General features: G+C 36.6%; 1 protein-coding gene across 2 annotated transcripts in view; it reads right to left on the bottom strand.

Moving 5' to 3' along the window:
• Nucleotides 1-510: 510 nt before the first annotated feature.
• Nucleotides 511-25,886, bottom strand: part of LOC124358127 (flocculation protein FLO11) — a 299,990-nt gene continuing 274,614 nt past the window's right edge. For both annotated transcript variants that reach the window (XM_046810423.1, XM_046810431.1), the window contains exon 5: nucleotides 511-3,063. In XM_046810423.1, coding sequence (XP_046666379.1) covers nucleotides 2,700-3,063 — 364 coding nt within the window. In that variant the 3' untranslated portion in view covers nucleotides 511-2,699. The remainder of the gene's footprint in view (nucleotides 3,064-25,886) is intronic.

Here is a 25,886-nt window from a genome sequence, read left to right on the forward strand (position 1 = left end):
AAAAGAAGGGTTCAAAGATAATTTAAAACTCCTTGGAGTCCAGTCGGGGTGTTTGTCACTGCACAGAATGTCCCGAGCACAAGTCACGAGCACGAGGATATTTGCATCATGCGCAGTGACAATGCCTTGAATGGACTCTGAGAAGTTTTCGGGTATCTTTGAAACCTTTTCTTTCCCTTCTTTTCTTCTTTATTTTTGTTGTATTAATACACCCTGCTGCCCACCTGATAAAGAGCATAGACTTCAATCCAGAAAATATTGGGTTATACCTTTTGTAACATATAACAATTTCAAATGTCCGAAACCCTGCTATCTTTCATTATGAAGGAGTCATTCTAAGAAATTTTATGAGGTTGTCAAGGTGAATCTTAAACTAACTTCAGTGAATAAAAACAACCGTCTAACAATCCCTGCATATCTTAATACACCAAAAGACAGTACATTAACTACATATAGAATAGAATATACATAATAGGTAATAGGTTATGTGAATTGAATGAAACAACTTAATGATGGTATTTGAATAAGTTTTTTTACTATTTACACATAATATAAAATAATGCTAGGAGAATAATATGTTACGCACCATAGTGATTCACAAGAATCTGTCGAACATAACCACAAGTATTAGTCAATATAAAGAATAATCTAGCAATAGATAATACAATTATAACTGTAATAATAGGCATTGACACAATCATCTTTTAAAATATATACAATCAACATCCTTGAAAAATCAAAGGTAATAACAAAAATTAAAATAGTATATTATGAACATTTTGTGTGGTCGTTTATTTTTTTCAATAAATAATAAACAAACTAATTACTTTGTATAGGGTAGGATTACATACAATATATACACAATTTATATATATATTTCTATTTTATTTTACAAATAAAACATTTTCTCCGATCATAGTTGCCTTGAAGTTAGTATTGTACATATATTTTTTTTACCAGGAAACATTAGTAAATAAAATCTCAACACGTAACAAGTAACATAAATACATCATAAAATAAATTATTAAATTCAATGCAAAGAAAAGTAATTATAAAATTTTGCCAACCTTTGAGGTACTCGAACAAAAATCGAAATATTAGACCTTGATGAAAAATAGAAAATAATACTGGGATAAGGCTGTTTACTTACATTCAACTGTATTAAAAATATACAGTCCCTAGGTTTGCTACTTACAGCGCGAGCGAGCACACTTACTTACATCACCTTAAAAAATATAAAAAGGCTAAATGGTAATGATTGATCAACAATATAAATGTTAAATACATTTACTTAGGCGGTACTAAACATAATCTATAACAAACATAGCCGTTGACAGACTAAATGCATCAGAATGCAGGAGATGCACTAAGATATGTGCAGTGTGGGGGGAAAGCAAGCGTAACAGCTACCGGCCCATATCACATGTCACATCACATTAGGCTTGGTGTTCACCACTATTTATTATCACATTTCTTTTACCTTTTTTGTATACATTAACTCAAAAACACATTTTTTACTAACAATAGAAATTTTAGAACCATAAATTGTTGTCACTTTTTGATTTAATTATAAATTTCAGGTTTAAGAGCTGAACATTTTGGCACTGCCTGAGAACTAGTAAATTTGGAAAACAATTCTTTGTTTAGGTAGAAAAATTATTGAACTATAAATTTTTAAAGCAATGTAATGACACTTTGATTTAGTCCATACAATTTAATTTTACATTACTTTCTAAGCAGTCAAACCTACGCCAAATGTAATAAGGTTGAATTTAAACTCACAATCTGCAATTTGGGAAACGCAAAACTTTTGACTGGAATTCTGTAGCAAGAAAATTTGTACGTGTTAACGTACTTATACTCTATTGTGCCATTGATTGCATTTAATAATATAAAAAACGAACAGTACCTTCTGCAACCATTTCCTCAGCAAAACAATAATTGACTGGCCTGCATGACTTACAGAGGTGGGCTTTTTGAAACCAACTACGGCACAGAAACGTCGCATACAATGGTGTACGCTGTAGAAAATATATTGAACACATAGACATGTGAAATCACTGCACATACACTACTGAACTAGGCCTAGAGTAGAGCGCAGTCAAGCAGCTATCAGCCTTATACAGAGTCCTGTTGAAGAGTCAGCGGAAAACACACACTTATGACACGTCTCACTGTCAATTGACTAGTTTCGGTACTTGGTGTCCGTCAGCTCCAGAGGATTTTGTTGAACGTCATCACAAGTCCTTTCAAATTAGTGACCATTTTTATGGTTAGCACAATATGAAATGTCATTTGCGGCTCAGCAAAGTCTTAGGTACGAAATTAGGTTGAGTCATAATTTTGGTGCCACAAGTCCAATTTAGCTCCCTACCATACATGCAATACAGAATTACTGTTTTTAGAAATCAAGAGAGTCATTCCTCCAGAACTCTTCTACAGTTAGTGATAAATTAGGATTTTCCTTGATCTGTATTTAAACTGTGAATGCTTCATAGAATCTGGCAGACAATTGGTACGAGCAAACATCAAACCACCTGTGCTTTAGAAACATCTCCTGAAATTTATTATGTGTTATTTGAATATTAGCTTCAGGTTCCAGAAGAATGTTCTGTGACCTGATTGGGAGGGGTATGCAGTCTCTCCTAAGGCTCTGCTGACCATCGCGCTCATAAGTGGGTTTCCCTGGCAGCGCTCTGTTACTGTATCACGCAGCACTTGCACTTGGGCTTCTTCTTGAGTACGACGTGTTCGACCTGGCTGGCATCGCTGGGTGCGACTGTGGCACGCTGCAGCTCCACCGCCCCCGGCTTGTTGGTGACGGGGGCGGGAGATGGGGCGGTGGCAGTGGCAGGGGCCGTGCCGTTGGCACCCCGGGCAGGACTGCTCGCGGGGGAGGCGGTCTGGGCACTCACATCACTCTCCACCGCTGGCAGGGGTGGCGCCGTACTACCTGGCGTGGGCGTGATGGGCTTCCCACCCTTTATCAGTTCCACTATCTCGTCCGCCTCTCGTGACAGGTCACCGTCTGGCCGGAAAGGGTTGTCCCATCCACTGTCAGTGCTGGAAAAAATAATACAATATTAGTTTGGAAATTTTCAATAAATAATAAAATACAACAAAAAATAATACAGATGAAAATACAGGTTCAAGTGAGCTTGTACAGAGTAGGTCAGGGAACTAGGACTCAAATTTGGTTTTGATATGCAGTAATGAGTAATACCTTGTAATGAGTAATGCCGAATATATCAATGAACCAGCAAAGTAGAAAATGGAATGAACAATGAATACTGTACTAAAGGGAATTCTGTTATCTCCATGTTATTCATAGTAATTATTTGCCTACACATGACATGATTACATTTAATAAACAGAGCTGAGAGATAAACTGCCTAAATTTTGACTAAGTATGCACCTTTCATTAAAGGAAATATTCCTTTTATTATTTAAATATAGTTAAAAACCTTTCTTACCATTAGCAGAAATAGTAATATGAGTAGAATGAATTATTCTTTGTTGTTTACAAATTACTCAAACAATTATATGTGAATCTTAATAATGTATGCTGGCATTGTAAGACAATTAACACAGTCTGTCCACTATCATCTGACTTTCATTGGGATACAGTGGTGCAACTACAGGGGAGGATGAGAGAATTAGAAATGACTCTCCAAAAATCCCTGAAAAAATGTATAACACCAATACAACTTATGTAAAATACAACAGTTTAATTTTTAACTTTGAATTTAATTGGTATATCTTATTTATTTCAATATATGCACCTCGCCGGTGAAGTATACTCTTCAACCAGATTCATCCACCCGAAAGTCCTAGCTACACCACTGCTGTACACTCCACATGCTATACATTGCACGATTACACCTTACAGTTTAATTGCGTGAAAATTCCAACAATACAGTATGGTAGCAATCCTGACCAAAATAGATGTCTTCATGTTTGTAGGGACTCCACCTTCTACACTTGTTCTACATCTATGATATACTACTTTATTGTTTTTATTCATGTTCCCTTATTTAAGTAGTGGTAAATTTTCACATTTTTATGCACATATAAATTAGAGAATGCGTTTTAATATCATTAATACCAATATTTGTGGTGCAAACATTTCACCAAAAGATTTATACATATTCAAGGAGTCAAAGTCGTAAATGGCATAAATTTCTGGAAGTTTTGTTGCAATAGCTAGATTTTTATGAAATACACATTAAAGAATTGTTAAATTTATTTGGTTAATAATTTGAGGCAATTAATGTTTTTTGCTTATGTTCAGTTGAGAAAATTGCTTTAAAAAGATCTAATTTTCCTTTAATATTACACATCTGATGTACTACCCCCTTTTGATGCGTTTTTGAAGCGACCCTCTTCTATTTAACCTCTGCTATGAAGGGTTTATAGGTGTTAAATTGGCGTAAAATGTTCACAGGGGGTTTAGACAAATATATGACTGGTATCCCTCCCCCTGCCGCCAGACACGCACAGGGACAGAGGACTCTTAATTTGTTTGTCATGAGTTTGTGTGATGACGAAACACACGCTTGTGGGGAGGGGGAGGGGGATAACAACCCTTCCCTCCGCTTGGGCGGTTTTATAGGTCAAACTTGTCTTTATATTTACACTAAATACAATAAAACATTTGTTCACCAATAAATAAATTTAAAATTATCATAACAGAGTTAAATCAACTATAACAAAATATTTTTACTTTTTGAGCCATTTCTGCTTGCAAACTGGCTCTACTGAATTTTAAAACTTCATTTTTTAAACACACAAACGTATATATTTATAAGAAAAAAGACGTGTACACTTTTTCTCTTAAAGTGTATACGCCTTGAATATTTAAATAAATTAGATACAATTTTGAGAGTTTTTCTGAAAATCAATAAAAAGATTGAACACGTAAAAGGGCGTTGGGGTGAATTAAAATTATCTTTAAAATAACGTATTAATTATATATTATTAATAATAATAAAAATAAATAACATATCTCCCATAAACAATAAGGGTATAAAGTGTTTGAATATTGTTCTTATAGGGTTACAATGTGAATTTGTAATTTACTAAATCATTGGAAAGTTGAAGTAGCTTCGGCTAAATGAAGGCATTATTATTATTATTATTTATTTTTATACTCGGTATTTACTTCTTGAATTAAATCAGTAGAAAATGAGAGACGCCTGAATATGGTATGAATGCAATATGATGCCACAACATGCCGAAGAATAGTATTATGTGGTTGAAGGCGCGAATGAAATACGTCCAGTTAAAATACGTACCTGCCATTGCAATATCTACTGAATAAGCTGTCCAGTTCCAGTGCAACAGCAAATATACAATTAAAGAAAATCTTGCCAACAGTAATCTGCTACGAGTCAGTTGAACCTCATGCACGCTCTTACTTTTGATCGTAGCGTTGTGGGAAATGTCTAATTTTTAAAATATATTTAATATCAATAACGTTTTTGAGTTTTTTTTACATAGATTATAATTTTTGTATATTTAAACGATGAAGTACACCAAAGTTTGAGATTTTTCTAAACAGCTCATAAAAATACAAATAAAAACTAAATCTCTTAATTCTAATATCCCAATGTGTCTCAAACACGCAATAATATATTTAATTGCTTAACATTAAGTTTTGTGCTTAGTGCTGTTATAAGTAATACAAACTTTTACAAATTAAAACTACTCGCAAATAACAAATTCCTGTAAGGAAAATAATAAAATGTATAATTACAGTTTGTCTTGCTTGTAAAATGAATTAGGTTCCAACCCTAAACAAAATTTAATATTGTCGAATTTTAAATTCTCAATATTTTGAGCATGAAAGCAATAAAGTTAAAGTAGTTAAATCCCAAACATACTTATTTTTTTAAGAATGGCACATTCTCTCTTAATTTATGAATGACACGTAGCATACAGATATTGTTCACAACGTAAAACGAGGAACGCGATGTATCACAACGATCCTAAACGATTGCAAAACGAGTAGGGAACGGCAGGACCCCATGCACACACAGCCCGTCCCAGTAGACTTTCATTCATAATGCAACAAGATCCTTCCTTACACGCCGCACCCCTCTTCATTCAGAGGAACTAGCACAAAAGCTAACTGGGGTCTTCATTGAGAGTTTGGCATAAACAGTTTTTTGCTCTCGTTTCCGACACCTCCCTTCCATCGTGTAAAGCCTCGGCTTAGAGAAGGTTTTTAGATCGGCTAAGATAGCCTTTGACAACTAAGAATAAAATGATAAAGTTACCCGATTCAGTTGAAATGGAGTAAAAATCTATAGTTTTCAAAATGGGCTCTTCAACAAAGTATTGCGTATCCTAATTATCACTTACCCTTTTACCCTTTTATCAGGTACCCTTTACATATGCAATTTGAACTGCGGACATTTTTGCTAGTGTTGTGTCGGAAATGGTGCTTCAGATTTTTTGTTTATTATATGTATAGAGGGAGTAGGGGCAGTAGTGATTGATCATTGAGTAACAATTTATGTTTTGGTGTTAATTACTGTTAATATTTTAAAATAATAAAAACCTAAACTCAAGAAAAAAACTAGGGAAAGTGTTTTTAGCAGTGTTTGTTCAAAGCCAAAATTTTAATGGAAAGTAAATAATATTTGAAAGGTTTGTTTATATACGAGTACATCGTAAATTAAGTGTAACATAAATTTCCACCACCATTTTCAATAGACTTAGGTACATCTGCAAGTATACATATTTAGAATGGACTTTGTTATATTGTTTTTAATTTTCTAACATACGAGTCCACTGGAAGATCGCAATATTGCGCAACACTGTGATCTTCAGCTCAGCACGGGTTCAGTGGCTCGGGTGAAAGCTGCAGAATTGCGAGTGCAAGTGCAAGGTACGCAAGGCTGGCTGTAGACAGTGTACGTCACGTAACCGTCACGGCTATATATACACGACCGGTCCATTCGCCATCCGCGATAATTATAGCCGTGATCTCTTCAATTGAGGGGACATCGCGCCGCGCAACTGCGTCCCACGCTGCCAGCACACTCTGCAACACGATCGTATCTTATTCTACATTATCTATACAATACTATATTTGTATTAGATTGTGTATCGGTATCAATGTGACTTATCGATAGCCTGTGTGATCGCCGTTGTCATTGCCACCTAGCCGGGTTAAAAATAAATTTAACATTTTATAAAATATCTCTAGAATTACATAACTACTATTTTTCTGTACTTATAATTGTAACATTTTCCTATTATTAATATTGAGTTGCAATATTCTTACGACCGGAGCCTACGCATAGGCCCTAGGCCCTTGTGAGCTCAAACAATTTTGAATTTTAATTTCAATCTTCATTAACAGTTGCTAACATCACTTAGACACTGAGTGTTTCTGCTGTTCTAGCTCATATGGAGAAATGGACTTGGTACTGGACCAAACAATTAAAAAAACGCGATTTAAATTTGTTCTGAGTACAAGTTTACCTAAACAAAATTTCATTCTCAGCGATTTCAATTATAAGTATAATTTTACAGAATCACATTGCATGTTCCTCTGAAATTATTAAATATGTACTTAGTTCTATTTTTTTCATTTCTGTTTGAGACGGTTTAAAAATGTAATTACTATTACGATTCAGAAAAACCTTTTTAAACCTACGCTGTCTGAGCGTAAAGAAACACCTAATTATATTCATATTAATACCATAAATGTTCGCATATAATGCAGAAAAGGGTCCATAATTGTATTTGGAAAAATAAACTTGTTATCATTTGTATCCAGCAATTTTAAATAAATACATAAACGCTATAAACCACATCAGAACAACTGTACAGAAATAACAGTTTTTAAAAAGACCCAACAATACTGTCCCCGCGAAGTCGAGAAGTGAAGTACAGTTCAGGGACAGCAATCTCCACAATACTGAAGGGTGGTGGTGTAAATCTGTACTTCAATAGGACTTACAAGTGAAACATCTAAGCACTTGACGACAGAACAATTACTTGGAATTTTCCGCTTTAAATGTCGACAGGTGTGGATTGATTGAACGATCGCGATTCTTTGTTCCGTACTACACCCAGCCGTGAAGGTGTAGTGTGGATATGTTAGTGGTTGGGGCGAGGGTTCCTTGAAAAGCTTTTATCAAACATTAAAGCTAACCCTTTTAGCCCTTTCAGGAGCAATATGAGACCCTCGAGGCGAGTAGCGGCTCTACCTTGAACACAATGGGCGTGTTATAGGCAATATATGTTCATCGATGTTGCAACGGGCAAGTCTCAAAATTATATCAAATAATTTATTAACAAAACACCTCTCTTAAAGATAAGTTGTTTTACGTTGTGGATTGTTACTACACATAACACAGTAAGAAAAAAACATTTAAATAGTAGAGTAGTTAAGTACAAAATTCAATGTTTTGTTCAACGAATATTTGTACAGTTGGACATTACATTCACGTTTGCTGGTTACAGCGAGATATAAAGTAATTTGCGTCAATAGAAAATAGCAACATTCTGTCTCTGTTTGAAAATAAAACAAAGGTGAGTAGGTACCTACTAAGTTGACCCTTACATACTAATTGATACGAAGGATCAGGGAAGTGAATCTGCGGGGATTTGCGTTCTCGGATAGTTCGTCATTCTTTCCTATTTCTAGGATTTAAAATGTTCATTGTTGATAATATCACACAGTTTCCTTTCCTTAATAAATTCTCCCACATATTTAAACGTCTCCTTTTATAATGATAAGAATGCACACAAAATTAAGTTCTAAAACATATTTCATCAAATAATTAAACGACACGTAAATTAAGAAAATTATAAAATGTTTAGATGTGTGTAGATGAAGCATTTCCAAGGATCGAACTATTTACTATGCACGTTTAGAATCTTGGAAATGGTTTTCAACTGCATAAATGAAAAGAAGTTATTAATATATCTTCATTTAGTGAAAATATATTAATTTCATAAGTTTCAACGTGTTTCAGTTGTATAAAATAAAAAGTTTTTTTTTTTTATATTTCCGTCCTCCTTGGCGAATCTGTAACGAAATCGGTAACGCCGCGCTGTACAATCTGTAACGACCAGTTAGTTTGGTCATGACGACGCTGAAGGGGTCAAGAAGACATCTGTAACGACAGAGCTGGCAATGACATCACAACAGTTAATACAAACATTAGATTTATAGCCTCGACCAATTAGCGGCTAGGCTATAACCGGTTGTACAAGTGTCTAAACTAAATGTCTACTGACAACATGTTGTGAGTTGTCTGTTGTCCCTTACATATGTCCAACGTAGTACCTAACCACCGTCGAGCAACTTCATCTGTAACACATTTACAACCAAACTTGTATTTTCAACGCTTGTTGATTTAGTGAATGTTTTTGGCTCTCTTCCCAATTACAATAGGACAAGAAACGTTCTGTACGTGAGCCTTGGGGTGTGGAAGAGGTGGTTAATGAGTTTTCGGATGAAATTGTACTTTGGACTTAACGCGATTGAAGGATAAGACAGTGGCGTGATGGGAAAACCAGAGAGTTTAGAGTTTAATATCATTTTATAGCCCCTAATGTGGAATCAGTGAACTCGTAAAGTAATTTTAGAGATATTAAACATTACATTAACTCGACTATTAACCCAAAATTCCATTTATAATGGTAATAATAACGAATGTCTTCGACAAAAATAAGTACTGTCAGTAGAACACAACTCTATCCACCATATTATAAAATGACTTATACCCACAAAGTGGCGTGTAATGCAACTGTAAATCTCCAACACCGAGTCCCAATAAGTAGACTACTCTCCGAGTTATATATAAATATACACGATGTGTGAAAGTTTTGGCATAAAACTCAAACATTCCTTTTAATTACTGACAATCAATATTCAATATTTCAATACTTTCAGTACTTAAAGTGCTCTATTTTCTAATAGAGTGATTCCTAAAACATTTATCCTGTACAAAATGGCGGTGGTTTAAGAGTTCAATATTGATCTTATTTAAACAGCCGACATTTTGTAACGAATAAAAATTATATAATGTGATTTGCGGCATTATGTTCTAATAATAAAAACCTATAAATGGTACGCATGTTGACCTAGACTTGCATTTGGATTTAAGATTGCCAGGACACTCCCCATTAGCCGTCCTCCTAATGTAAGCTGTGTTGGTTATTGCATTAAAAAGCGGATGAGATAGCAGTATAACAGTTTGTAGATTTTATCAGCTACGGTTTAAAAAATATTATGTGTTTCCAGACATTTTGCACAACTTGTATGTATATGACAATAGTGAATGTTGTTTGGCTTTATTACTAAGCTTTGTAAAGAAGTTCTACCAAGAAAGTGGAAAATGAGAATGGAATCGTTCGGAGGAAAACACGGGGATCGACCACACAAACACAGACAGGGTGTCGGATGTCGGCCGAAATCGATGGAAGCCCCCCAACGACGCCGACGACGGAACACGATCCTTTGACACCAGATTGGGCGCGCTTCTGTCTGCGCAACGATAAGCGCTGAGTTCAATGAGGCATCAACAATAGTACGTATAGTACTCACTTACTCTTGAACGCGAGAAATTGTTGTCGTAAATAAAACAATCGTATTCCTTTGGTCGTTACTTTACCTCAACGAAACATGTTTTTTGGTTTAATGTCTGAGAAAAATAAGGAATTTATAACGAGAAAGTAATAAATGACATTGATAAATAATACTGACGTTTTCATATAAAGAACTTACACTAACAGTATTAAACCGTAATAGGTCCTATGCACAGAAAATGAAACTTGGCTACAGTACGAAACGGGCTCCATGGTGGGAGAGCTCTGGCGAATTTCTGCTCAACTGTGACACTGACGTTAACAGTATTAAACCGTAATAGGTCCTAGGCACAGAAAATGAAACTTTGGCTACAATACGAAACAGGCTCCATGGTGGGAGAGCTCTGGCGAATTTCTGCTCAACTGTGACACTGACGTTAACAGTATTAAACCGTAATAGGTCCTAGGCACAGAAAATGAAACTTTGGCTACAATACGAAACAGGCTCCATGGTGGGAGAGCTCTGGCGAATTTCTGCTCAACTGTGACACTGACGTTAACAGTATTAAACCGTAATAGGTCCTAGGCACAGAAAATGAAACTTTGGCTACAATACGAAACAGGCTCCATGGTGGGAGAGCTCTGGCGAATTTCTGCTCAACTGTGACACTGACGTTGCACCATACTTACACACATAGAAACACTTACAGTAATGTTAATTGATAGACCTTTTAGTAACGTTATAATTATAATGGCTAGCTTAATAGTGCGGATTCGTAAATTATTTTGTAATCTAAAAAAAGTCAGCCTCAAGGCGGTGTAAGCCAAGAAACCCGAAGTATAGCTATTTATTTACTGGAATTAAAAACCTGCTTGTTGACCTACATAATGTTATATAATAAACTTCTTGGTCGATTTTCGATTGTAATGAATGACTCATTGCGCACTGAATCACTTTCTAGCCTACATAATACGAGCACTGCATGCATATCTACATCAGCACGACAACAGAATGGCATTGTTTTTGTCGTTGGCCGCATAATACAATAGGCTACATTATGTAACTATGTTATTATGGTCTCGTTCTCTGTTCCCAGACACTTGTTAAAATGCGAAATGAATAATTTAAATATTTAATGTTATTCATTATTCAATTTAAAAAAAAAAACTTTAAATAATCAATAAGCCAAAGGAGCATCGAATTACTCCACAAAACGTTAGGACATTGCAGATTAAGTTAAAATGTTCCGTATTTAAAACTGACAAACCCAAAAAAGCAAATTAATTAATTTGTCGGTAATTTATGGAAATATGGCACGTAATGAATCTAAAAAAACCATAACACGTATTTAAAATTTATTTCCTAATTTGTTAATTCTGTGTTTATCTCGTTGCGATCATGGTCGTTTGTGACTTTTGTTACTTTACTTCCCCTTGACCTTTTGGCCACAAATTGAATGACCTTCTTTCTTGGAAGAATAGGAACTAAGTCTTAAGTTCCAAGTCTCTGTCAGGAATCATCGCACAGCGATACGACTTTATACTGTCCGGTTCTTAATAAAAGGTAATGTTTTTCTAATAAATCTAATTATACAAGTAACTCGCAACTATCGTTGTACGCCTGTGACGAAAGACGTAACGAGTGTTACAGCAAATGCCAGGACTGTCTGCTTGCCTGCACGTACATCACACGTGCTCTACAGATGTGACTGATATAGAAAAACCGGGTTCAGCTCTCCGTACTGGCAGTGCAGTTTGGAGACTCCTACATTCCTGCTACACCATTAGTGTTTTCTCTCCGTTACGACTTTGAATCAAACCACATCTGTACTTCCATACAGAGTACTGTATCACAATAACGGGAGGGTTTGGTGTCTCTTAAATTCCTGCTCCACCATGTTTTCTCTTTTAAATCAAACCACACCTATTTTTCCATATAGAGTACTGTATCACAATAACGGGAGGGTTTGGTGTCTCTTAAATTCCTGCAACACCATTAGTGTTTTCTCTCGGTTACACATCAACCCACATCTTTCATAATGGCCATAGTAAGTATGTTTTAGTTTATTCTTTTCGTTATTTTATAGGTAAGAAGACATTTTTAGAAGTGGGCATGTTGCAATTATCCACGTAAAAAGATATTAAAGTGTCTTTACAATTAAACTTATTTTCTATCTTGAATCACTTTAGATCACGATTTGCAATTGAAGTGAACGAATAAATGTACATTAATACACTGAAATTATGCGATATAACTTGCTAATCTACAGTGAAGCAGTTGCATTTATCGATTCGATATTTAAAAGACACGTAAATATTAATTTCAACATAAATCACAAAACCGCTAAACAAAAACAACACAAAACAGCGATGCATGTAGTTGATGTGAACTTCAAAGGTTATCTTGACATTTAAAGGTTACATCAGCTAATTTCAAAGTAAAGAGTCCCGGCACTGTGGCTGCTGTCACGTTGTGGTGCACGATGCACTCATTGTACATAATATTGTTACTCTTCATAAACATACTTAGTCGAGGCAAAAACTTACATTTGGAAACTGTTTTAAATCTGGGACCTGACTAGTGCAGTTTGCGAAAATCTGAATTAGGAGGAAGATAGTTACCGTAAGGTCATGTGGCTATAAAATAGTTCCCTTTTTAACATATCTTGTAAAAAAAAACCCATTTTATCAAGTAATTTTTTACGTTACTTTCACTTATAAACGACTAATATACGGGAATAAGAATTTAAAAGCTGAGAGCCCAACAAAAGAGGTAAAGGGGGCCAACCTCCCCCCCCCCCCTTCGGCCAGAGAACAAATGAAATCCAAGATTGATCCATTGATTTCTAAAGAACGATTTAGATATCGTCAAAATGAGAGAATTGCAACATGCGCTGTGGGGAATGTAGGCGTATTAAAAAAAACACATACACAAATTATAGTTTCTTACAATTAATTAGTTACAGTACTGTACAGTAAGACTCAAAAATGTTTAAGTGTTTAAAATTTGAATGATTGTATACTAAAGACCTGTTCCAATTTTAATTATAATGCTAATAATTTTTAAATTATGTTTTTAAGTTTAAATCCATGACTTTTTTGGCGTTTATTACATCCCTTTACATAAATAACTTTCCCATAATATTTTAAAAATATTTGCACTGAGTTAGATACTTTTATCTATCTTTTAGCGTTAAAAATGTAATTTGAGAGATCATCACTTTCGGAGGGGTTGGGGCAGGTCAGCCCGATACAAAAGTATCGTCCATTGAAGGCCACAATACATAAGTAAGATGAAAGCCCTTGTTTGAAAACATAAAATGCGGTACTGGGCAACATAATAGTCAGAGTTAAAATTTATAATTTCTGGCAGAAACAAATGAATGGTTTTATAAAATTAACTAATGATATATAATTAAGATCCATGGTAACTTGTACACATATTAAGACAAAGCTATAGAAATTGTATAATGTAACCAACTGATGAATCGAGCTATTCAGTGCAGGAAACTCAGCGGAACTGTAAACGTTTCAACAACACACAGTAAAGGTCCTTACGGTTCTATAAAGCTAATTAACACTTAATCAGCACTGAACTAACGCGGTTTGACTTTCATATGCTGTTTAGCAGCTCTCTAATCAATATTACAGTTTGCAAAGCGTACTGTGGCCATCGGTAACCAAGGTACGGAATAAACAGTAAGCTTGAGAAGGATAATCTGTTGCTTTTGGAATGCTCGTGCGTGTACATAATTTATTCTTCAGTTGTTGTTTAACTTTATCTCATCTGTGTTACGTTGAGATGGCGTGTTCTCTGGGATTAAATACAACTTGATATTATGAACTTTTCTAATTATTCTAAAGTATAGATTTTGAATTAAAATAAATGTCATGGATTAACAAATGCCAAATAATATATATATATATAATATATATATATAATAACTTATATCAAATAATAGATTGTAATCGACGTGTTCAACTACTGTATTATTCACGATGAAACTGACGTGGAATCTACAGGAATAGCAGCAGGCTGTCGTCGATATAACCTCATTTATTCAGTTCGGGTCATTTCGTATAATGGCCAAACTCTTATGGTTCCTTGCAGCAGTTCCAGTGTGTTTCTGCTAAAGCCGGTTTCCACACTTACACGACAATTTTCTGCTTTAGGACGAAAACAAATTTCTCTAATTATACAAGGTGATTATTTTTGCTTGTGAATTCACAAGTAATTGCAGCCTTCACAGACTAAAGCATAGACATTTAGGTACCCCATTTGTTCTCTTAGCAGAATTTCTTTACGAAACGTGAAATGATACATTTACAATGTATCGTCATTTTAGGTTGACTTTGTATGCAATATCTGCGTATTGGAATGTTATTGTCCTCATGGTAGCACTAAAGGAAAACTTACACATAACTCCATTGAACCACTCCCCAGAGCCCTAACATTCTTATATCATAAATATCTCGGTTACGTTCGTAGGTCGGCTCGGTATGCTATTTAGTTCCAATATATTTAGATTCGGTTTAACTTTAAAAAAAAAAAATTAACAACTGCGTTATTTACGGACCTAAATTAAAAACATTAAAGTTTATCGTTTAAAATTTGGATTTTTACATGGATGTATTAAATGTTTTGGAATGGTAATGACATTCCTAAACACGTAACAATGTTTTGTGTATCTTGAATGGATTTCGAGATATCGATTAGATTTAACACCCACAGTAAATACATTATTTATATTTTTGTTGTAAAAACATCTACCTACTCTTGAATGGCCGGAGGGATTATTTAGGACGTCACTGACTAAGAGCACCTTGTGATGTTGTATTAGTGATCTGCTCACACCTCCTGTAGGTTTCAAACCCTGACAGTTTACTCACCGGATCGACCAGGATTGGCTCATTGGTTCAACACAGTGAATGTCTCGGCTCTTGGCCACGCCACTGTTCCGTTACCCAAACATCCGGTGTCCTAACTTCCGCGTGCACCCGAATTGTCGCGGGCCGCAGTCGGCAGCTGCTGGCCATAATCGTGGTTCTGGTTTCTCGCCTAACTCCAATATCAGCCGACCGTTCTCGCGTTATCTGGTGTATTCAGAGCCCAGTTTCATAATCCGATTGTAACGCAATGCCAATTAAATCAATTCTTGATTACCATTTTTCCTTTACTAATATATTTGTTATTCGGTTTTAAGTTAGACGATAGACAACTGAAAAAATAACACGATGTTTTCGTTACACGACAACTACGTTAAACAACAGAAATGCGATCTAGTGAAACCTAGAGATTGTAAAAAAGAGCTTACGATCGATTTGACTAACAATTGGAGGATCTCTAGGGTCTGGTGCCTGTGTCCATTACAGGTCATTTTAATACATTAGTACACGATAGTAAAGTTCTCGATAGAATCTATGACATGACGTGTACCTTCTTTCGTTTGCATCGTTATATAGATTTCAGACGTGGAGATTCCTCGATTTTGTTTCTGTGTAATACAAATTTGAGACCGCCTAGTTTCCTGTGACTCAGTGACTTATGAACTTCAGCATCTCTTTAGCCTTTGGGTCGCCTGTTCTTCAGACCTAATCAAGTTGTTGACACGTTTGAACATTAAACTAACGCTTCATCAGCAACCGTGAGCTGATGAATGTTAGTAGTCTCATAGAAAATGCTGCAGACCAAAATACAATATTAAGTGTGTACTGTAGAAATCCTGGACTGATAAAATTGCATTGCATACCACTTGATGTCGAAATTATAAACTCCCGAAAATAAAAGGAAGCCAAATTGGTTACCAAGAAATAAAGACTTATACGTGATGTTGGTTTTAAATATGCAGATGTAAAAAGACAAAATGCCCTCCGTTAACTCTCGGAGATCGATAAACATACTCTTAGTAATTGCTCTTACGATCATCGCATCGCAGAAGTTTAAAGCTCGTGTTACAGCTGCGCCTAATATGTTATAAATAACACAACATATACTAAACAATGAATTATGACTTGAGACAGGACCTTAACGGCTGGATGTTTTGACGATGAGGTAACCGTGCCACATGACGCAACTGCCGTCTGGACCAGGCTCTGAGCAAGGAGAGAAAGTGACGCCGGCAGACAGACAGGTCTCACTCGGCAACATTACTGCACATTACGGTAATTAACGCTACCTACGTGTACTCTATATCAACACAGCTCAGTATTTGTGGAATGATTCAGAAATTGTCTCTAGTACAGAAATCCTGCACATTACAACGAACTGTACCAACGTGTTCTCTACTTCAACACAGCCCAGTATATTATGTGGAATGATTCATAAATTTCCTCTAGTACAGGAATCCTGCACATTACTACAACTAACGCTACCAACGTGTACTTTACTTCAACACAGCTCAGTATTTGTGGAATGATTCAGAAATTGCTTCTAGTACAGGAATCCTGTACGTTACACAACTAACGCCACCAACATGTACTTTACTTCAACACAGCTCAGTATTTGTGGAATGATTCAGAAATTGCTGCTAGTTCAGGAATCCTGTACATTACACAACTAACGCTACCAACGTGTACTTTACTTCAACACAGCTCAGTATTTGTGGAATGATTCAGAAATTGCTGCTAGTACAGGAATCCTGTACGTTACACAACTAAAGCTACCAACATGTACTTTACTTCAACACAGCTCAGTATTTGTGGAATGATTCAGAAATTGCTTCTAGTACAGGAATCCTGTACGTTACACAACTAACGCCACTAACATGTACTTTATTTCAACACAGCTCAGTATTTGTGGAATGATTCAGAAATTGCTTCTAGTACAGGAATCCTGTACGTTACACAACTAACGCCACCAACATGTACTTAACTTAAACACAGCTCAGTATTTGTGGAATGATTCAGAAATTGCTTCCAGTACAGGAATCCTGCACATTACTACAACTAACGCTACCAACGTGTACTTTACTTCAACACAGCTCAGTATTTGTGGAATGATTCAGAAATTGCTTCTAGTACAGGAATCCTGCACATTACACAACTAACGCTACCAACATGTACTTTTCTTCAACACAGCTCAGTATTTGTGGAATGATTCAGAAATTGCTGCTAGTACAGGAATCCTGCACATTACTACAACTAACGCTACCAACGTGTACTTTACTTCAACACAGCTCAGTATTTGTGGAATGATTCAGAAATTGCTTCTAAAACAGGAATCTATCGCCAGCCATACTAATTTTAACAAATTATATTTGTTTATTTATTTAAAGAAACTTCTTCATAAGAATTACTAATTTTTTTTAGTTTAAGAGTGTTTAGTCGCGTAACTACTTATTAATTTTTTTATTGATATTACGAAATATTAAATATCAAAATTTTGAATTCACAAATAATTTTATGGCTTTTATATGTTTTTACGCGTTTAAATAACACAGAGATGTGCTTTAATTATATACATGTTTTCAGGGAAAAAAATCACTAAATACGTAGATTGGGAGAGTGATATATTTAAATTCAACAAGTGTGAAAGACATTTAGTATTTTATAGTAAAGTATGTTCTCAGTAAGACTGGTAACCTTATATAAACACGTAATATGTTATCGCAATTGTGCTTTATGAACGCATACACTTTCATTGTGCAATTGTGCTTTATGAGCTGCCGAGGAAACAATTGTTTCCTAGAGATATTCCACATAATTGTGCCTTCCAGCTGAACACATCCTTCATTTCTTTGCTTAAAATTTATTATTGGCGACGGATGATTGGATAACAGGTTTGCGAGGCATAAACAAGGAAAACATACAAAAACCTCAAGGCATAAAAAGAAGTATAGACAGAAATATATAAAAATCCTTTGAAGTACAACCTTTTTCAGTTCTCAGAATAACATGATTTCGGACTTTTGCCATCGTTATATGTTACAAAAGGTATAACACAACGTTTCGAGAATTGGAATCTGTCCTCTTCCGTCAGGTGAGGGAGGTATTAGTACATACAAAAATAAAGAACATAAAGAAGAAAAACTGTCTTTTCAGTTATTAAGCATGACGGCGAGTTCATTGCCACATATTAACATTATTTTACTTCTGTGCATGCTCAACCTTATGTCTCAAGATTTTTGATACTTGATGAAGAGGATAGATTCCATTCCTCGAAACGTAGTGTTTTATTTTAGTAAAACAAACTGTTACAAATGTCTGTTATCTTAATTGTCTGAGAATTATTAATGAGTTGAGGAGTTAATTGGGCAGCTTTAACGTGTAAAAATATATCAATTTTATCTGTGGAAATTATTTTGGGTCTAAAGATAGTAACTATTAATTATTCAAGTGGTTGTCAAGTGTGCCTATATGTCCCTTACGGCCCTAGAGACTACTGGTATTAAGCAACATGCACAACTAAGTGCAAGATTTGAATGTGTTACATTTATAGATATAATAGGAGACCAATCTTAGTTCTTAGGCTAGCGGCCGTTGTCGAGTCTACTGGTTATGGGTTCACACCACGTCCAAACATTCCACACACAATTAAAATCTTGAGATATTAGGGCGTCAATCTTCAGTCACGACATGTTTCGTGTTGTAAAGCAAAACAAAATTGGACTGAAATATCAACAAAACATAAATGTGGACTATTCCATTCCAGATTTTTGCTACCAGGAATGCAAGGAATCATGTGGACCATTCCTAAGTTGAAGTTTATGAGATCGTTCTGTTTGATGGCAGAAGATTTAGCGAGCGACGCCAGGAGGTTAACTGCCCTCCGGTTATTTCTGCAGCTCTACATTCGGCTATGAATACTTCACGTGACCGACTGTGTGTACGTTTCTTGACCGGCTCTCGTGTCTAACTCGAGCTCTCAATTAGTCGTATCCAGTCATCTCTTACTCAAGCTGACGTTTGTGATATATCCTTAGTGAAGATATTTGTCCTTAGCAAGTAGACTTGGCAGTAAAAATAAACTCATTTTGGAATACACAAATTTAAAAAGCGGGATTTCAAGAATCTGAGTAGTTTTTTATGAAACTACATTTATTTTTATGAAACTGATACATAATAATATTCAACAGCTAACCTAACTTAATCTGACCTAACTTAGCCTAACCTAACCTTTACTTAACGCAGCGCCCTTTGAATGCTGTTAGTGCTCATTGTATGTTGCTTTGTGCATTGTATGTGAAAAAAACATATTTCAATAAACGGGGAGGAGGATTATAAATGAAACATAAAAGCGTTGAGGGGTGAACAAATTCATCACTCAAATACGTCCATCTTAGATAGTCGCCCAATTACGTCTATTCGCAGATAATCCACGGATCAGCCGCTTTAGAAAATAATTTGAATTTACGAAAAAAATTCTATTTATTCATTCAGTGTAAAAATGTAAATAATTTAGTATATCCATTAATCTAGTTTTCTTGACAAAGCTACTAATAATAAAATACATTGAATGTTTTATGTAAAGTAATTAGTATATATTCCCTAATGTTTTGTTTTCTAACCTGGTCTCTTTCTGTCCATGTAGATGTGAGTGAGAAGAGAGGAGGTTTTGGAGGCTCCTTAGAGACCTCTTGAATATTGAAATCTAAGTTCCAAGAATATACACTCGTATGTAGACTAACGTCATGGCTTCCACGATGTATTTTATGGGGCAGTCAAAATTACAACACACGCTCTCTAGAACATGAGGAACAACCATTTAGCCTGTTCACTTTTGACTTGTTGTGTTTGTCTTTGCCAACACGCTACTTACTGCTGTTGTCGTTCAACGTCAGCACGTTCACGTTAAGATGGGTCACAGCCGCCAAGTACACAAGTAACGTGAGCTCCAGGCTTGCTTTGGTAATCTACATCACGAGCATTGTAACATACCACATCTTCCCATGTAAATCTAATGGTCCAGCACCAAAACAATAAAAATAAATTATAATAAAAAGTAGGTCACGTGATAAATCGGTCGAGTGAATTTAGGGAACAAACGGAAATTGAGAGAAGTATTCATTAAAATGCAAGAACAGACGTTTCTGAGACATCTTTAACTCATCAAAGTGCTTCAATACACATCAAAAACGTCTAGACTTAAAGATTTCATGTATTTTGTCAGAATATGATAAATCTTACAAGACGAAATTACAGCTTGAATGCCCTGAAGAAAAATCCAGACTTCAAAGCTGTGTTTTGTTGTGTCTGAAAGGACAAATAATGGGAGAACAGCAGAGACAACAAAAGTTTTGGTAATGGCAACAAGAGGGAGAGCGGGGCTTTGTCAGCAGCGGCTGGGAGAAAATGGGAGCTGGTGGTGTAAGGAATGGGGTCGACAACACTGGGAGAAGCCAGCACTCTTCAACAACTACTGGGTTAATTCGTCTTCCGTTCTGTGATGACGAGGTTATTAAACTTGTTGCTATCACGGTAGGGCAATAACCCCCCCCCCCTATAAAAGCTAACCGCAGATAAGATCGATTTTTAATAAATAATGAGTGAGCTTTCGACGTATACATTATTCATATTGGCGAACAGACAAATCTACAGCAATGGATGAAGGAAGGTTATTTTAAACAGGAGTGTTTCGAATTTAGACGCGATACAGAGGAAGAATTGGGGCTCTGAAAGTGGGCCAACGCCCGCGTTTTAGAGCCAAATATTTCTCACAAGGTTGTTATTACGTTACGATACTAGTTAAACACAATGGATTTCTCTATATCCAACGTTTATATACTCACGTATTATACACGAAATTGTTTAACTGAAGGCAAGTATATACACGATATTTCTAGGCATGTTCCTTCATAACCATGTAATTGGTAAGCAAAGTCACGTACTCTACTGTGCAACATTCTAAGTGTGGATTCTCTTCCCTGCCTTACATGCAATCCTTCAGATGAACATTGGGAATTCCAAGTGCACTTTTAAATTCTGGAAATTGCAGTTGTGGCCTTTTCCTTGGGGGAAATGTAGCAACATACGTATTACAAAACCAACCAGAAATTGTGTAGTAGGGTAGAAGCTAAAGTGTTAAACATCTGACGTGTTTGCGAAACCTAATTGAGAATATCAAGTTAATAGAATACTTGTGAGGCAAAATAATTATTAACGCGTCGTGAATCAAGGTTAAACACTCATGTTTCATGTCACTCCCCGAAAGTTTCGTAGGTTTCCGGACTTTCTTGCTGCTAAACGTCGCGATGCCAAGGCATGATTCAGCAATACTAATCAACATCACATCGTTCAATCACTTTAGACTCTTCGAGGGTTGAGGAATCATTTTATTTAAATTTTAAAATGCAATCAAAATTTTCAAAATTACTTTTAAAAACGTTTTCTCTTACAACAATTACAGGCTAAAACATACCTTGTAGTATAATCCTATATAAATACCATCACCAGAGGATAAAAACCCAATGTATACATTGGCGTTAGCTTCGTCAAAAGTATTACTGTCATATATTTTATAAGTGTTGTACACTTCAAAAGCTAAGGAGTACGTAATAATTAACACGAAGATTTGCGTCTAACACATCTTGCTAAATATTCCTGGAAAACGGCAGAGGAAATTCAAAAGATACGGTAGTTTAATGAATATTTCCTAGTAAGGAAGTGACGGCTTGAATACTTCCCAGGTGCTAAAGTGCTTCAGTGGTAGGCTAGTGTTCACTAATTAGGTTAATTGGATTAGTCTGTATCAATATCATAATAATTACCTAGAAGCGGAAGATTTTTATTATTATCCTGTCAACATCGTTTTACTCCAGGTTGAATTGTAACAGCCTAACAAGATGTGTCGCAATTTAAATATGATTGGTACTGTATTCTGTGTGCTTAGAATTATGACATGGACTCTGTTGAATCTGAAGAAATAAACGCACGCAATGACGATGCTCATTAATGCTGTATTACTGCATTTGTGGACTTAAAATGTGGTTTTTGTTTATATATTTTGCAGTAAAAGGTAGTATAACGATTCAAGAATACGAACAATAGAAATTGTAATTAAAATGCCAATTCCACATTGTCATGTGGTGTGAGTCTTCAACATGACGAGCCGATAGTATTTGTTAAAACAATGGTTTCTACTTCTCCTACAGGATAATCGGTCCTGGCATTTAAGCATTTAATAAGAAAACATCGTCTGCACTGAAATGGCGGCGTTTACAAAACCCTTCTTTCAAAAAGTTGCTCTGTCTCTAATAAAGTTTCTTTTCCATTTATGTTAATACTATCTTACGTAATCCACAAATCCGCTAAAGTTTGTGGATTTCCTGGAATAGAAAGTATCCATTTATTTATTACATCCATACTCGGATGATATTCCAATCTAAAGGTTTACAACTCTGCTTCTCCGTACTTTGCCAAAACTTTGTACATTGCTTACAACTTCCGTATTTCTTCTTATAATTCAAAATATAGTTTTTAAAATGAAAAAGAGCCTTAATCAAAACCCGCCATATAAAGTATTTGTGTGGGGAGACGGGACAGTCTACTGCTAGCCCACTACAGTGTACAATGTGATACTGCTGTCCTAACTTGCGCAATAACCATCACACATACACTGGAGGGACGACCTATGAGGGATGTTATGGAAATCTGAAATCCAAGCCTAGGTCAATGTGGATATTTTAATTTCTTTGTTATTAGAACATAATGCCCTAAACTGAACTTTATAAGCTTCATTACAAATTGGCGGCTGTCGATATAAGAACAATATTGAACCTTGTAACTGCCGCCATTTTGTAAATGATAAACGTTTTAAAACTGAAAATAGAGCACCCTGAGCATTGTAAGTATTGAATTGCATTGCTGAGTGTTTGGGAGTTCACTGACATTTTACCTACCCTGTATGCACTATGTATTAGAATATCTATGCATGTATTTAATGTATTAGAATATCTAACTATGTGAAAGGAGAGACTACATTAATATTTAGCACTTCAGTATAATTTAGCAATTTTGTTTTTACTGTATAAAAGTCAGGGTCGTGTTATGTTACCATATACCATCTTATTACCCATTGTAGCCACACAGTTTGCTTATGGCGGACATGTAGTGCACCGTCTGTCGCAGCCGCGTCACGCTACGTCAGACAGGAATGTCGCGCCATACACTCGTCTATTCTGGGAGAAAAATAAAAACATGCCGGAGTAGCGAGTGGCAGGCAGCTAATCTGCCTGGGGCGGACATGTAGTGCACCGCCTGTCGCATCCGCGTCACGCTACGTCAGACAGGAATGTCGTGTCATACACTCGTCTATTCTGGGAGAAAAATAAAAACATGCCGGAGTAGCGAGTGGCAGGCAGATAATCTGCCTGGGGCGGACATGTAGTGCACCGCCTGTCGCAGCCGCGTCACGCTACGTCAGACAGGAATGTCGTGCCATACACTCGTCTATTCTGGGAGAAAAATAAAAACATGCCGGAGTAGCGAGTGGCAGGCAGCTAATCTGCCTGGGGCGGACATGTAGTGCACCGCCTGTCGCAGCCGCGTCACGCTACGTCAGACAGGAATGTCGCGCCATACACTCGTCTATTCTGGGAAAGAAATAAAAACATGCCGGAGTAGCGAGTGGCAGGCAGCTAATCTGCCTGGGGCGGACATGTAGTGCACCGCCTGTCGCAGCCGCGTCACGCTACGTCAGACAGGAATGTCGCGCCATACACTCGTCTATTCTGGGAGAAAAATAAAAACATGCCGGAGTAGCGAGTGGCAGGCAGCTAATCTGCCTGGGGCGGACATGTAGTGCACCGCCTGTCGCAGCCGCGTCACGCTACGTCAGACAGGAATGTCGCGCCATACACTCGTCTATTCTGGGAGAAAAATAAAAACATGCCGGAGTAGCGAGTGGCAGGCAGCTAATCTGCCTGGGGCGGACATGTAGTGCACCGCCTGTCGCAGCCGCGTCACGCTACGTCAGACAGGAATGTCGCGCCATACACTCGTCTATTCTGGGAGAAAAATAAAAACATGCCGGAGTAGCGAGTGGCAGGCAGCTAATCTGCCTGGGGCGGACATGTAGTGCACCGCCTGTCGCAGCCGCGTCACGCTACGTCAGACAGGAATGTCGCGCCATACACTCGTCTATTCTGGGAGAAAAATAAAAACATGCCGGAGTAGCGAGTGGCAGGCAGCTAATCTGCCTGGGGCGGACACATAGTGCACCGCCTGTCGCAGCCGCGTCACGCTACGTCAGACAGGAATGTCGCGCCATACACTCGTCTATTCTGGGAGAGAAATAAAAACATGCCGGAGTAGCGAGTGGCAGGCAGCTAATCTGCCTGGGGCGGACAAACAAACGACTGTGGCTAGCTGCTAGCTTGTCACTTTGTACGGTGCAATCCCTGAACGACCGCCAAGTGATCTTTGATTGAGTTTCATGCAGCTTGGCACAGGTCCATGCGTGATGCACTGCTTTTCTACTAATCGCAAATCATCACTTGAAATACAAATGTACATCTAGAGAACAGAAATCTGACGCGTGGAATATTCCTATTAAGCGTTTTGTGTCAGAAATGTTTGCTCATGAAACTTTGAAACTGAAGGCTCTATTCTCAAAACACGAATTCTAATAAAAGGTTCTCTAGATGCTACTGTTAAAAATTAGAATAAACCATGTCAATTCGTATGACGTGTTCGTCCCTTTTTTTGACGACTAAAAGGAAAATACCACTTAAAACCTGTTTTAACCACAGGAGTTTTCCATTACGCCTATATCTGTGCCGGGGTTACATTCAGAGGAGGTTTGGAGACTGTCCAATCCCAACGTGCAGCCAAAACAGTAAAAATGTCACTGAACAGTTCCAGTATCTTCCAACTAACTACTTTATGGAGTCAAAATTGCGTATATTTAACTTACGTGTCTTCCATGTAATACATTCAAATTTCTACAGCTATTGTGTAGCTGTACTGATGTGATTGCTAGTAAATAAGGTGTCACTTGTGGGCCTTGTGGGGTGTATGTTTGGTTGCTAATCTGGACTTGGCCATTTTTGAATCAAAATATTACAATAGACTTCCATAGCCGTTTAGAAACCAATGAATTTTGATACTCTCTAATACTACTTTATGGTTTTTTAAAACAAATAACAATGCAAAAGAACAATACAGTAAATCAAATTGTATATGCGGTATCATGTGCGTTTTTGACTGACTGATAAAAATTAACGGAGAGCGAGCATAGCAAGGTTTCTTAATTGTTTAATGAGGTTTTCTTTTTAATGAGTTTTATACATTGAACCCTTCTGAAGTTTGAAACCTGATCACACGATGTTCTTGTATGTAATGCTGTGTGAAATATTTAAACATACAAAATTACACAGGAAGACTCTGAAGACGAGTAA

The sequence above is a fragment of the Homalodisca vitripennis genome, chromosome 1 (genome assembly GCF_021130785.1).
Source record: "Homalodisca vitripennis isolate AUS2020 chromosome 1, UT_GWSS_2.1, whole genome shotgun sequence".
NCBI classification, from domain to species: Eukaryota; Metazoa; Arthropoda; class Insecta; order Hemiptera; family Cicadellidae; genus Homalodisca; species Homalodisca vitripennis.